The sequence below is a fragment of the Crinia signifera genome, chromosome 8 (genome assembly GCF_055691185.1).
Source record: "Crinia signifera chromosome 8, ASM5569118v1, whole genome shotgun sequence".
In the NCBI taxonomy this organism is placed as follows: domain Eukaryota; kingdom Metazoa; phylum Chordata; class Amphibia; order Anura; family Myobatrachidae; genus Crinia; species Crinia signifera.
The window spans coordinates 90,269,099-90,283,868 of NC_139224.1; the positions used below are offsets into that span (position 1 = coordinate 90,269,099).

A 14,770-nucleotide genomic window follows, 5' to 3' on the forward strand; every position below is an offset into this window, starting at 1 on the left:
CGTAAGGTCTAGTCCAGTTAATAGTCTTATTTAAGAGCTTAATAAAAGTTATTCATGTTTCTTGTTCTTTTTGTTCTCATGCAGCAACGTCTGCCAGTATAGACAGAAGTGCACCACTAGAAATTGGCCTTCAACGATCCACACAGGGTAGGTATCCAACACTTAAACTGCTGGAAAGACCATTGTGTGGCCCTTCAATATGTTAAAACAACTATTTGCTTTTCCAGTGAAAAGGGCTGCAGATGAAATATTAGCCGAGGCAAAGAAACCAAGAGTAGAGGTGAGTTCTTCCTTATGGTGGTGGTTTCAGTAATTATGCTGTTCCTAAAATGTACCTATACAATTTAGCGGGATACACTTCTACAACATTTTGATCTGGAATATATTGCTTACCATTTTGTTACAGAAGGGTCATCATAGGCTGGAATAACAATCTTAACAATGAAGTGAATACAGTTTTGAATTTCTGTGCAGATGTTGATTAGTCTTATGGGAAAAGTCAAGTGTGATAGAAGCTTCCCTGAAGGCCAGATAGTTGCATCAGCATGGAAGGCTGAAGTCTTTGTCAATGGATGACCATTATTAAATGGCCCAATTTTTAACACAGAAATTGCACTTTGTACAAAGGTATTTACTGGTCTTGCTAGTAAGCCCAGCACAGCCCCGTAGGACATTTTCATATTCTCACCGGTTTGTTTTTATATTCCAAAAAACATACTGGTACATTAACTAGCTGGGGCAGAGACTGATTTGATAGGCCAAATACACTCTGTACAGCTCTGTAGAATATTTGAGCACTACATAAGCAACTGGTAATTATATATCTTAGAAATGTTTTCATCCCCCTTGCAGACTTTTCAACTGTGGTTTTTATTTTCTTTGGCTTTTTTCAAACTAGGTCTATTTCAGGAAATATTGGGTATTAACCCATTTAACCTTTAGATGACATATTAGTTACGCTTCCATGTTTTGAGCAATGTGAGGGTACCTGCTTAATTGCTCCTTGCAACACAGGCAAGCAATGTAAGGTACATATAGTATTTCTGTTTTTTTTTTTAGGAATAAATTAATGCGCTAGGTGCTGTCTGACACTGTACAGTTAATATATCACCACATATATAAAAACCATAGATACAGAAGAAAATCCTGACCGTTTTTTTCAGGCGCGCCTCACTCTCAGATCATGTACAGTTTCTGCTGATATTTCTCAATATGGATAAAAGGAAGAGAAACCATACATATGGGGGTATTCAATGTTAGGGTCATGGCAGTCGAGCTTGCTCGACCACCGTGACTCAGTCCCGTTCTCGGTCAGCTCGACCGAGAACATGCAGGCGGGATTCAATGTCCCACTTGCCGGGGAGCGAAAAGGGGCGTGGCCGCGAGTTGCGCCCGGGAAGAGACTAGCTGCAGCCGGCAGCTCGACCCTTCCTGGCTGTTCTCGGCAGAACGAGCCCGACAGCTAGTGATGTCTGGCTCGTTCTGCCGAGATACCCTGCTCAATGCTGTCGGGGAAGACAGCATTGAATAGGGCCCGGCGGGCATCTCCCTGACGGGAGGTGCTCGCCGGAGATTGAATATCCCCCATAGTGTATTACCCTATTGTCGTGGTTAAAAACACAAAAACCCCTAGGTGGGGAACCGTACCCTCTATTATTGTCCACTTATTTCAAGTAGACAATCTGCGCTCAATAGGAGGGAGGGATTGACTCCAACTTCTGATCCTCTGTCCCTTACGGATATATCACCATGCGGAGAAAACAGAAATTTGCCTCCAATAGTGAAATACCATTTTATTCCTTTAAAATACAATTTAAAGAACAAGATGGGTGCACACAATGGACTCTCACCAGAAAATTCTGTCCACATAAACTGCAGACAAAAACAGCGATAGATCGAAAACCACAGGCGTCCCTGGATGCTGTGAAGATGGATCTTCCTCCTGGTGATGGGCCCACTGTCTGCAAGTCCCTGCTGGGGAGTATAAATACCCTCTAATGGGATTTAGTCTCTATGCCTTGAGAAAGGACAAAACTTGTTTGAAACGCGTTGGCAGCAGGGACTTGCAGACAGTGGGCCCATCATACTTTTGTTTATTTAGTCTTTAAATTACATGCTTCGCTACAACTTTTATTTTGCTGTATTTTGTATGTATGTTTTTATAAATTAGTTTTATTTGCTAAAAAAGAATCCTATAAAGGTTCTGTGACTTTATATCATTCTATATTTTGGGGGGTATTCAATCTCTTGCTGCTATTACCGACGGGGGAAATAGCAGGGGGAGGGCTATTAATTGCTGTCTTTCCTGACAGCATTGAACAGGGATATCGGCAGAACGGGCCCGACTTTAGAAGCAGCTTGACTATCCACGGCCATATCTTGCGGCCACGCCTCCTTTTCGGCGTTCGGCAGGTGGGACATTAAATCCCGACCTGCGGATTACCAGTCGAGCTGGCTGAGAGCAGGACAGGGTCACGACTGTCGGGCCAGCCAGACAGTCGTGACCTGGGATTGAATATCCCCCTTAGACTGGAAAATAGCATCACAAACAGTCTTTTTGTTTGCTGCTGCCTAACTATTTGCTTGGGGCAAGTGTATTTTAAATTTCTTTTCAATAATCTTGCCTGATACCACCTACTTTTACTTCCTCTGCATTCTAACCCACCATCATTTCACTTTTGTGTTTTTGTATTTTGGGAGCAGTATTCAAGATAGGTGCATCTATTGCTCCTGTTTTCATGGCACTTAATTATTGATGGATTACCTTTTATAGGGTCTTTATTTATACGGCATCACAAGGGATCCACACACCCCAATTATAAAATAAGCAAAACAGTGATTTACAGTGGAATACAAGAAGCCATAAGTACAGGGTAAATATAGCTGTATCAGCAGATGACCCTGAAATAAGTATCAGGGTGGCAGAAAACTGTAGGATCTGCTGCCCTCAAAGATGGTGTTGGTAGGAAAAGGAAACACACACAAGGGAAAGGGGTCCTGCTTTTGGGAGCTTACATTCTAAATGAGAGGGTCAGGGAGATGGGTGACACAGGTGGGGTAGACAGTGAGACTGGTTTAAGGCAGGGGTTCCCAATCTTTTTCGAATCACTGCACCCTAGAGTATCAGAATTTTTCCACGGCACCCCTAGGCCCAAATAAATATATATCAAATTAAGTAGATTGTGTTGATATGTGCTTCTTAGGTTCAGTTATGTGGTAAAGGGCAGGATTTGGTTCTGATTGTACACATTTTATGATTGGCAGCCACCAGCACTGGTTTTGTCCAGAAATAATTTATCATAAATAATTTGAATTGGTCCTGGACGACCAACCCGGGGCACCCCTGCAAGTGTCCCGAGGCACCCCAGGGAGCCTAGGTGCACAGTTTGGGAACCACTGGTTTAAGGGTTAGAGCGGTTTGGTGAAGTGGATCTTGAGAGCCTGTTTGAACTTATGAAGAGCGGTGGAGAGTCTGAGGGAGAGAGTGAATACCAGAGAGCGGGTGCAGCCACTTGGAAAGTCTTGGAGATACTAATAATGATGGTAATTAACACTAGACCATTTGCACACTATATCTTTACTGTGCATATCGTTAATTATTTATCCTGTAGTATGTACAATATGCACCTTTACTTCACTGAACTTGAAAACCACAATCTACTTGGATGTTTCTGTGTATGTAAAGTGAAAAAAGCTTTTTATACGCATAATTCACCCTTAAGTCAGGCTATAAATGAAGATAATACACAAGGGGTGGTGGAGCGCTGTACAAAAATAAAATAAATATGAATATATATGACCAATTGGGTATTACAAATATTTTATTTTTACTGATAAAAAGCAATTGCATAAGGTAATATGTACTGGTATACAGCCTGTTGGGAATCCTATAGATCTTAGATACAGATGTAAAACATTGAACAATATCTCACTTGTTCCCAGGGTTACTCTCCCGAGTGAATTACTCGCAATCTCCTATATAGGTTTTAGTGGAATCTGGAATGGCGGGTGTCCATAGACCTGATTAAAGATTTTGAACCTGATCCGGGTTGTATATGGATACTTGGTCTCAGTCCTTAATAGGAGGCTCCAGTGAATGTCATACCTTTGAAAAAGTTGTCTGTGGACAACAAAACGCGGCAGGTCAAGCGTTTACAGTCTGATCACCCTGGGATCCTTAACCAAAGTTATTCTTACTTGGACCAACTCTCCCTCTCCCAAGCCATTTCCATTTGTTGGACATTTGCACTGGACTTTACAAGGGACACCACCACCTGCCATTCAATGGAGCCTCCTATTAAGGACTGAGACCAAGTATCCATATACAACCCGGATCAGGTTCAAAATCTCCAGTCAGGTCTATGGACACCCGCCATTCCAGATTCCACTAAAACCTATATGGGAGATTGCGAGTACTCCACTCGGGAGAGTAACCCTGGGAACAAGTGAGATATTGCTAAATTTTTTTACATCTGTATCTAATATCTATATGATCCCCAACAGGCTGTATACCAGTACATATTACCTTATGCAATTGCTTTTTAACCATTGATTTTGTATCAGTAAAAATAAAATATTTGTAATACCCAATTGGTCATATATATTCATATTTATTTTATTTTTTGTATAGCGCTCCACCACCCCTTGTGTGTTCTTTCCTTTGTATATATTCTGGGGGCTGACCTCCCCACGGTGTGAGCAGCTTGCCAAACAACTTATCCAGAAGCGCCTGTATATATTTCTCCACCTAGGTGGTTTAATATACAACACTTATAAATGAGGATAATACATTGAATGTATTTTTCTATAATCCAGATAATTATATATTCCAAATATAATTTTATATTTTCCTAGGATGAAGAACGCGTTCGTCTTGACAAGGAGAGATTGGCTGCTCGATTGGAAGGTCATAAAGAGGGCATTGTGCAGACTGAGCAAATTCGGTATTCTATTTTATTTAAATATGCTTGCACTGGTTGGTTATGTTCAGGAATTCAGCATGTAAACACAGCATTGCAAAACGTGCTGTAATCAGTAGTCCGTGTTAATTTGTGCACTTCTCTGTTTGTTACTTAGAAACACAGAATTTAATTGCCGATAAGAACCTAGTCTGTCCTTGGGTTTGTTTTTTACACCTTTTGGTAATCTCAACCCTATTTGATCCCTACTTGTAAGAATATTCCCATGACTAACCAAGTTAATTTTCTTTGTTCAGTCTACAATGGATTTATATGCATATGGCCACTAGAACTGAACACCATTTCATGATTTTGCCTTTTTGTTGGCATTTAAACTGTAGTTGCTATGTTCTTGACCATTCTTCTATTGGGGTACAGTTGCTAGGTCGACAGTATGAAGGTTGACATATATTAGTTTGACAAGGCTTGGGTCAACACATGAAATAGTTTGACAGGACTAGGGTCGATACAAGTATTAGGTCAACAATGGAAAGGTTGACAGTCAAATATATTAGAATGCCGAGCATGACAAACGCAGCAAGCCATGTGAGGGGGCGCGGTACACTGATTTGGTGATCCTGTCGACTTACGTAAACATCTGGGACAAAAAACCTGTGAAACTCATGTCGACCTAATGCTTGTCGACCTTCTGACCCTGTTGACCTTAGGCCTGTCTACCTATTTCATGTGTTGACCTAAGCCCTGTTGACCGAAAGTATGTTGACCCCATGACCCATACTCATTTTAGTGTATCTAGATTTTCGATAATTTTGTTCACTCTTCTGGTTGTCTATAGTGTTCATTCTGGCACCCACCAGCTTTGAAAACCCATGCTGTTCCCTGCCTGGGGTGTCGGTGTCTGCTGTGGTGTTGCTAACAGAAGTTTGGTTTGCATATCAGTGTTGCTATGCAGACTACACTGTGCTAGAAGCACTTCATCAGACAGCGACACCCCAGGCAGGGAAGAGGAACTGCATGGGTTTTCAAAGCTGGTGGGTGATAGAATAAACACTAGAGTCTACCCTATTTAACAGTTTTGTATCATCTACAAAAAGGAAAATTTCCCATTGGATACCCTTTGCAATGTCCCTAACCAAGATATTAAAAAGCACAAGGCTTCTGGGCTACACCAGACGTGACCTTCCCCCTCCTGAGACTGCACTCTATTTACTACAACTCTGTTTCCTAACCAATTTCTTATCCATTTTACCATCTTGGAATCTTCGGTACTCTTTACCTAGCACGGCGCCCACGATTTTGATCGTGGGCATCGCAGGTAAAAAAATTACGGCCATTGAATGCACTAAAAATCGGGTGCGACGCGACCGACGCGATGCCCGCGATTTCCCATAGGGATCAATGTTAAATTTCTCAATTGACCCGATTTTACTGTTCAATGCCTCAATTGACCCGATTTTTCCATAGGAAACAATGTTAAATGGCCCACAGAGGCCAAATAGCCACCCTGAAGTGTGAAATGGCCCCCACAATTGTTAGCGCCACCCCACGATCAACGTCAACCCGAAGCGTGGCGAGCGCAGCGGTACGCGTCCTACGACCTTTTCATACCCCCACTATCCACGTCGGCCTGGAGTTGAGAATAGAATAGTGTGGCGAGCGCAGCGGATACCTTCACAGGTAAACGCGTCCCTTCGCGGGCTTCACAGGTATCCGCGTCCCCTCGCGGGGCTCGCTGCGCTCGCCACGCTTCGGGCTCGGTGGCTCGCTGCGCTCGCCACACTATTCTATTCTCAACTCCACGCCGACGTGGATAGTGGGGGTATGAAAAGGTCGTAGGACGCGTACCGCCGCCCATCGCGGGCTCGCCACACTTCGGGTTCACGTTGATCGTGGGGTGGCGTTAACAATTGTGGGGGCCATTTCACACTTTAGGGTGCCTATTTGGCCTCTGTGGGCCATTTAACATTGTTTCCTATGGAAAAATCGGGTCAATTGAGAAATTTAACATTGTTCCCTATGGGAAATCGCGGGGGTCGCATCGCACCCGATTTTTTTAGTGCATTCAATGCCCGCGATGGGCGCCGTGCTAGGTAAAGAGTACCGAATCTTCTCCCACCGTTTTGAGTTTAGTTAGCAGTCTCTGGTGTGACACAATCCTAATCCTTACTAAAGAAATGACTAGATATGCTTAATCGACTACGACTCCATCTATTATATTAATCACCCAGTCAAAAAGTAAATTCGATCGGTTTGCCAAGATTGTTCCACAGTAAACCCATGCTGTTTGGGATCATGTACATATCTGGATTTGAGATATTTCTAATTTTTAGTAGTGTTTTCCATCAATTTCCCTATTACTTATGAAATTCTTTCAGGTCAGTAGTTGCTTGCTGCCACTTTTGTGTAGTGCGACAACCTGCACTATTTTTCGTTGTCTAGAATTCTTCCTAGCTATTGACTGGTTAATTCTGTTAATGGTAATACCAGGGTCATTTTTTTATTTATTTTTTATTTTGTATCCTTGGATGTATCCCGTAGTGATGGGTAGTTCGTGAATGATTAGTTCAAAATTAACTAATCTTCAAAGTGAACTAAATCGTTCAGATCACTGCTCTGGCAAAGATTAGTTCATTTAGTTCACCAGGAAGTAAAGCAAGTGGGAAGTGTAACACACAGACAGACAGAGCCCAGCAGATCCAGAAGGCTTATTTACTGGATCTTTACTTCCTGTATCTAAAGTTAAAAGTACAACAAAGCCCAGCAAATACAGATCTAATAAAATAAAAATATGCACTGCCTAGACAAAGTTGTGTGGTGTGTCTGTGAGTGAGCATGTGTGCTCATGCTGCTCACCTTTATGCATACCTCCCAACTGTCACGATTTTAGAGGGACAGTCCCGATTTTCGGGTCCTGTCCCGCTGTCCCACCCGCGGCAGGCATTGTCCCGCTGCGGGGGGGTGGCAGTTGGGAGACCCCCAATCTAGTAGAATAGACGCTGTGCGCATGCGCACAGCGTCTATTCTCGTATGAAAATGAGGTCGCGGCTAATTAGCATAAGCCGCGCCCTCATTTGCATACGCCCCGCCCCTTTTTCGGGCGCTCGCGAGTGTCCCTATTTCATACGGACAGAAGTTGGGAGGTATGCTTTATGTGATACTATCATTATATGATTAGTTCAGATGTCCAAACACTTACTGCTGCTGCTTCTGGTACTGGGTCCTGAGCATACTGCTGTGCTAAATCTTCTGCTGGGATCTGTGTAGGTGCTTCTGCAGCAGCCATGTTATCAGCTCTCATGCAATACTCAGGAGGCAGTACATGTTAGCTGCCAAAGATGGCAGTGCTGAGCTCACACATGGTCTGGACTCTGTGGATCCAAATGAACTACATTGTCCTGATGACTCATGAGTCCTGCAAATAGTTCAGTAGTTCAATTAGTTCACTGATCATACAGATCCCTGAACTAATCTCTGACTATACACCATAATGAGACTGTACAGTACCTGTGAGCTACCATGTGTGGCACTGCTGTGCTCAGGCATAGGTATTGTGTGTATGCAGCCACAGACACAGTGCTGGCTGCTGCATGTCATACAGTATACTGTAGTAGCTCTGTTTACTCCACATTACAGTCAGAGCTGGATATGTATGAACCTTCATGATGCATACAGCCCCTAGCAACCAATCAGCAACTGGTTACTTTGCAAAGTCTCTCTCTTTATCTCTCTCTAATGTCAGCTAAATTGGGGCAAGGGGACATGTTTTTTTCTAATTACTGTATTTTAAAAGCAGAAAAAAATTGACTTATTTGGGTATTTTACTTGCATATTATGGAAGGTAAAATAATAACCACAATGGGATTAATATTGCAGAGCTAAACAATAAGCATGTCACTAGAAGGGTGCTGTATAACTTATTGCTTTTCTAAACTAGAAAATAATCTGATTTATTAAACATACAGTATATGATAATTCTAACAAGACTTTAACTCCTACAATGAGCTAGTATTACAATGCCTGCTCTGTGTGTCATAATCTAGTCTAGTTCATCTAGATCCATGCACTCCTCTCAGTCTCTGAGTCAGTGATGGAATAATGAACTAAATGAACTAGATGAACTAATCTTCTGATCTAATCTTTTGGGTGAACTAGATCATAATGAACTAGTCACCAAAACGAACTAGATTTCCCATCACTAGTATCCCGTCTGGCCACATTGATTTTTTTTTTTCTACTTTCAGTTTTGAGAGTTTTTTGTTCTTATTAACCGTTTCTTATATAGTGCACACATATTCCGCAGCGCTTTACAGAGAATATTTTGAACATTCACATCAGTCCCTGCACCAGTGGAGCTTTCAGTCTATATTCCCTACCACATGTACATGCACACACAGACATTCGAGGGTTAATTTGTTAGGATCCAATTAACTTACCAGTATATTTTGGACCATGGGAGGTAACTGGAGTACCCAGAGGAAACCCACGCTAGTACGGGGAGAATATACAAACTCCACACAGAGCCATGCGGTGAGGCAGTAATGCTAACCATTACACCACCCATACTGCCCCCAGGCCCTTCTCCTGTAAATGTACTTGTAGCGAACTCACCATAGGGAAAAATCATGATCTGCTATCGAAAAACGCAATTCATGAAATTCCAACTTCCAATTCCAGAGACGTGAAATACAAATCTCACCATAGTTTAGGGATGGCCAGCGTAATTGATCTCAATCTAACTTGGACCAATCACTTTTCTTACTCCTCACTCTGTATGTGTTAAGTCTTATTATACCACCTCCTTCCTAATTGGCCCCCTTTACCTACTGACGGAACCATGTTTGGTTGTCATTATTATTTTGAGTTTGCTGATATTTCCTAAAGGCCACCTTATTTACTTTAAAACTAGTTAATGCATCTTTTGTAAACCAAACAGGCTTTCTTTTGCTTGTGCTGTTCCTTTTTCTAATACAAAAGTCTATTGCTTTTAGTATGGGATTTTTTTTTTTTTTCCTACAGTACCTCTCCTTCCAATTTCTTCCAGTCTGCCAATAAATTACCTACTCCTCTCCCCATCTCTGCAAAATCAGCCTTCCTAAAAAAAATTTGTGTGTGTGACCTAAGTTGGTCTCTGTCTTAGTAGATGACAATATTGCTTGTTGGTAACTGGGTCCTAGGTTTTTCCCACGTTTATATCTGATATTCTGTCTCCGTTTGAGTCTAATGTATATTGTGGCATTTTTGCTTTTGGATTCCCTTACCAATTGCTTGAGGGATGCCCCCTATAAATTCCCCACTTCTAGTGAAACTTGCAAAAGAGCCCTCCAAGTTTACATCAGATATAGTTTCCCATTACTATTACCTCCTCTTTTAAAGCCATGTTAGGGATGTCCTGCAGAAGTTTCCGCCTGGCCTTTTGGTCTTATAGGTCACCCCAGTGGAGTAATGTCCTTCTCCCCTGTATTTATGATTACCCAAACCTCAGTTTTTGTTATTGACATTTTGTATTCAGATAGCATTTATGCTTTTTTTACATACATTGCCACCCCTCCTCTGATCTTTCCCATTCTGTCCTTTCAAAATAAATTGTAACCCATTTTAGCTATGTCTCGGGCATGTTTTTTTTATTTTTTTTTATTGACCAAGGCTTTTATTTTTATTTTTTTATCACAACGGGTTGAGTATACCTTATCTGGATATCTGTTTTCCAAATTATCCCCCTCCCAGCTAAAAGCACTACTGGGGACATATGTAACTGTATTTAGAAAAAAGAGAAAAAAAGAACATAGAAAAAGAGAGAAAATACTTACCACAGCGAGCGGGTCCTGAAGCATGAGCACATCACAGCACCTAAAAAATAAAATTTAGTGTACAATGAATTTAATATCATTTATTGGTATTATCTGTCAGTTACGACCATTACATTTGATGATGTCTTGACACCCCAAAAAAAACACCAAATAAGTAAAAGTCTAACCACACAGTTATGACTGCACGAATAACAATAAAATAAGTCCTCTACACTGAGATTAAAACATTGGAGACTTTGGGGGATATTCAATCGCCGTCGAGCATCTACCGTGGGGGAGATGCTCGACGGGCCCTATTCAATGCTGTCTTCCCCGACAGCATTGAACAGGGTTTCCTGGCAGAACGAGCCCGACATCTCTAGCTGTCGGGCTCGTTCTGCCGAGAACAGCCGGGAAGTGACGAGCTGCCGGCTGCATCTCGTCACTTCCCGGCCGCAACTCGCGGCCACGCCCCCTTCTCGTCCCGCTGCAGGCGGGACATTGAATCCCGCCTGCATGTTCTCGGTCGAGCTGACCGAGAACGGGACTGGGTCACGGCAGGCGAGCAAGCTCGTCTGCCGTGACCCGAAGATTGAATACCCCCCATAATCTCCATCTTCCAAGTATTACACATCCACTTAATCACTTCCTATATGTCCTTCCAACTCCCTTCCCCATCACCACTTTATTTCCCCACCCCCTGTGTCCCTCACCCTCCCTTACCCACTCACATCACGAACACCATTAATTTTTATCCCCCTTTTTTGTTTATCACACATCACCAATCTTATTTTATCGATCTACCATTGACCTTAGACATCACTAATATTGGATCATCACTCAGACCCATAGCAACATCTATGAACACCCTAAATTCACTCAGGAATATAGACCCAAGCAATCATCCACTCTGCTGTTTCATATATCCTTCCTACCACCACCCATTTCTAAATGGTTCTCTCTGCTCAAATCTCCTTTATATTTTAAGAACGTGTTAGGAAATATTAAATACCAAGATACCAGCTTCATTGAACTAATAAGATGTCCTCTATATCTTATTATTAATATATAAATTTGAATATGCAAAAGCACAAATTAAATATATATATATATATTCCAACCCTTGGTAACCCGAAAACGAGGACATGTCTAATGACATAATGCATTCCACTGAAGTGTAATTCTCTAACTCCAGTAAAACCAAAAAGCAACTATCAGTTTAAACAGAAACTGTATAAATGAATAGGAATAAAATGCACAAAACTGAAATCATACAGAAAACGGGACTAATTGATAAATATCAAACCTTCTATAGTATCCTGAGAACAGGGCTCAACAACATAAAAAGTCCGTCAATCATTAAAGACAATAATCACTCAGAAAGGATATTCAGGTTCCAGGGCTTACTATTACCCATAAGGAGCATAATTAAAATATCCATCATTAATATCAACAGATTCCCGTTCTGAAACAAAGCCAACAATAGTACCCAGGAATAGAAGATAAGACGCCCCCACTAATGTATAAAAGAAACATCTGAAATCGAAAGATAAAGTTCAAGAAAATTAAAAACAAAACGGAACGTTATAAAACATACAGAGTCCGGGGCTAGCAATAAGAAACCCGAACTTCCGGGTTGCGGCAAAAACAAGCCGCGATTGGCGTGAAAATACCAGATGACCAGAGGATGACATCACACGCTGGTCACGTGGTTAGCACGCCGCACAGACAGGGCGGAAATCACATCCCCAGTAAGGGCAGACAAGATAAAGCCCATTGGACAATAATATCACATGGGAACCGGAAAGCCAAATGATTGGCTGACCTAAATCAATAAATATGACACGCAGGAGACACTCGGTTTGTGGCTCTGAGGAAGCAAAGCTTGTGAAACACGTGTTAGCCTTTGGCTGGCTACAAATGTTTCCAATCATATTTAAATGTTGATACAATGAAACAATGATGCTGTAAAAATGTACTTGTAGATACTAAAGTCAGTGAAGGTGTTCTGTGGATACTAAATCCTACATAGGGAAATCAGCTACAATACCACTTGTAATTTGTCAGCACTTGATATCATTAATTCTGTGACAGTCTGGCACAATCTTTTAACTCTATCCCGACTGACCAAATATTGATAACACCCTATTCAGAGAGTTTTGGTCCCATATAGGGAAGCCGTACCTAAATTTATTGAGCATATTTGTGATGTGAATTACCTGCCATCCATAACAATTAACCCTGCCCTAACGGACTTTATTTAGGCAATACGCCAACACTTATTAAAAGGGTATTACATGGGCTATGGAATGACAGACTCACACCAATTATAAATGCATCCTCAATAAACATCTACCAGACGGCATCGATATACAAGGTGGTTTATATACTGAATTTAAAAAAAAAAACTACAAAAGCATCTTATTAATAATATTTTACAGCTCAGTGAGAGAGAGCTAAAATATTCATAAAATAAGTTCATAGAAGATGCACATAACCACACAACGTGTACCAACCATCTGAAATAAGATGATAAAAGGTGCCGATACATGTACGGAATAAGGTGGCTTATGTACTGAATAAAGAAAACTATAAGCAATATTTGTGGCTCTGAGAGAGAGCTAAAATATTCACAAAATAAATCCACAGTAGGTGCACATAACCACACAGTGTGTACCGATTAATCGAAACGGGATAATAAAAGGTGCCGATATCTGTACAGAATAAACCCCTTAAGATTGGGAATTAAAACCCAAATAAAGATTTGGGGTGCTGATACCTATACACATAAACCCTATTGAATGGGAAATTAAAAATTCCAAGTGCTGAGACCTATTCACTATTAATTCACTCAGAGTGGGAATTAAAACCCACAAGACGATAATAAGTGCTGACATCCCGAGGTAATAAGTTCTCTCAAAGTGGGAATTAAACCCCCCCCCCCAATTAAAGGGACACTGAGAGACAGAACACCTCCCTGACTGGGAATTAAACCCAGATGTATGTATACAAATTATAAATCCCTCCAGAGTGGGAATTCAAAACCCCAGAGACGGACACTTATAGGCAATAAACTCCTGCAAAGTGGGAATTAAAACCCGCAAGATGAGACACAATGCCGTAAAATATACACAATAAATTCCTCCAGAGTGGAAATTAAAATTCCATCCAAGAAAAAAGACTGAGAGAGACTCTGAGAGACAAAAATATCTCCTGGACTGGGAAGTAAATCCACAAGATACACTACAATACCTTATTACAGCATAATTTGTAGCTGACCTAAGGGAAACCTTTTATCCCTATCAAAATCACCTTTTCTATCTTTCGTGCAAGAAGCACGTCACCAATGTATGTTATATGTATGTACGTCTAAAGTCCATTTTAAATTCTTCAAAAATTTTCACAAGTCTCAGAAGGAGACCACCCTGTGAGATTCTATATATAAAAAATCAGCACAGGATGTGGGTCTCTTCTTTTTATAAAAAAATACTAATAAAAGTTATATTTTAAAAAGAATTCCTACTTATTTGGGGCCAACTATCTGTCTCCAAATAGAAACTATCTTTTTGGTGTGCATCCACAGCGCAATTCTTTCTCTCTCTCTTTTTTCTCTCCCATGTTTATCATATTGCCTGGATAGCACCCATCGCCAAAACATACTACTAAGGCGAAGAATCCAACAATAGGAATACCTATTAAACTACAAATAGGTGTGTGCGGACCCCAATATCCCCCCTCCCCTTACCCCTTATCTACATATGTAACTGACACTAAATATTTGCAAGAAAATGATTGCTTGGCATTAAAATTCAGTGTCTGAGAGAGTACGCAAACTTTGTTTCATGTTTTGAGACATTGTTTCATGCACAAATAAAATATATTTGAGTACTTCATGTGTTTATACAACAAACATGCATTGTGTCTGCACACATGGGTCCCGCCCTCAAGATACCTCATTGAAATATAACTTTTTTTAAATACTGTATAGTATTATCCAAAATGCTTCCGCTCCCGAGCAATTTGGATAAGGGTTACTCAACCTGTATTGCAATAAGTTTGGGAATT

General features: G+C 41.1%; 1 protein-coding gene across 1 annotated transcript in view; it reads left to right on the forward strand.

The window, feature by feature from the left end:
- CDC73 (cell division cycle 73) overlaps positions 1 to 14,770 on the forward strand; it is a 103,111-nt gene that overhangs the window by 15,849 nt on the left and 72,492 nt on the right. Inside the window, exons 4-6 of the mRNA XM_083156792.1 lie at positions 85 to 147; positions 228 to 280; positions 4,855 to 4,943. Of these exons, the coding sequence (XP_083012918.1) occupies positions 85 to 147; positions 228 to 280; positions 4,855 to 4,943 (205 nt within the window). The remainder of the gene's footprint in view (positions 1 to 84; positions 148 to 227; positions 281 to 4,854; positions 4,944 to 14,770) is intronic.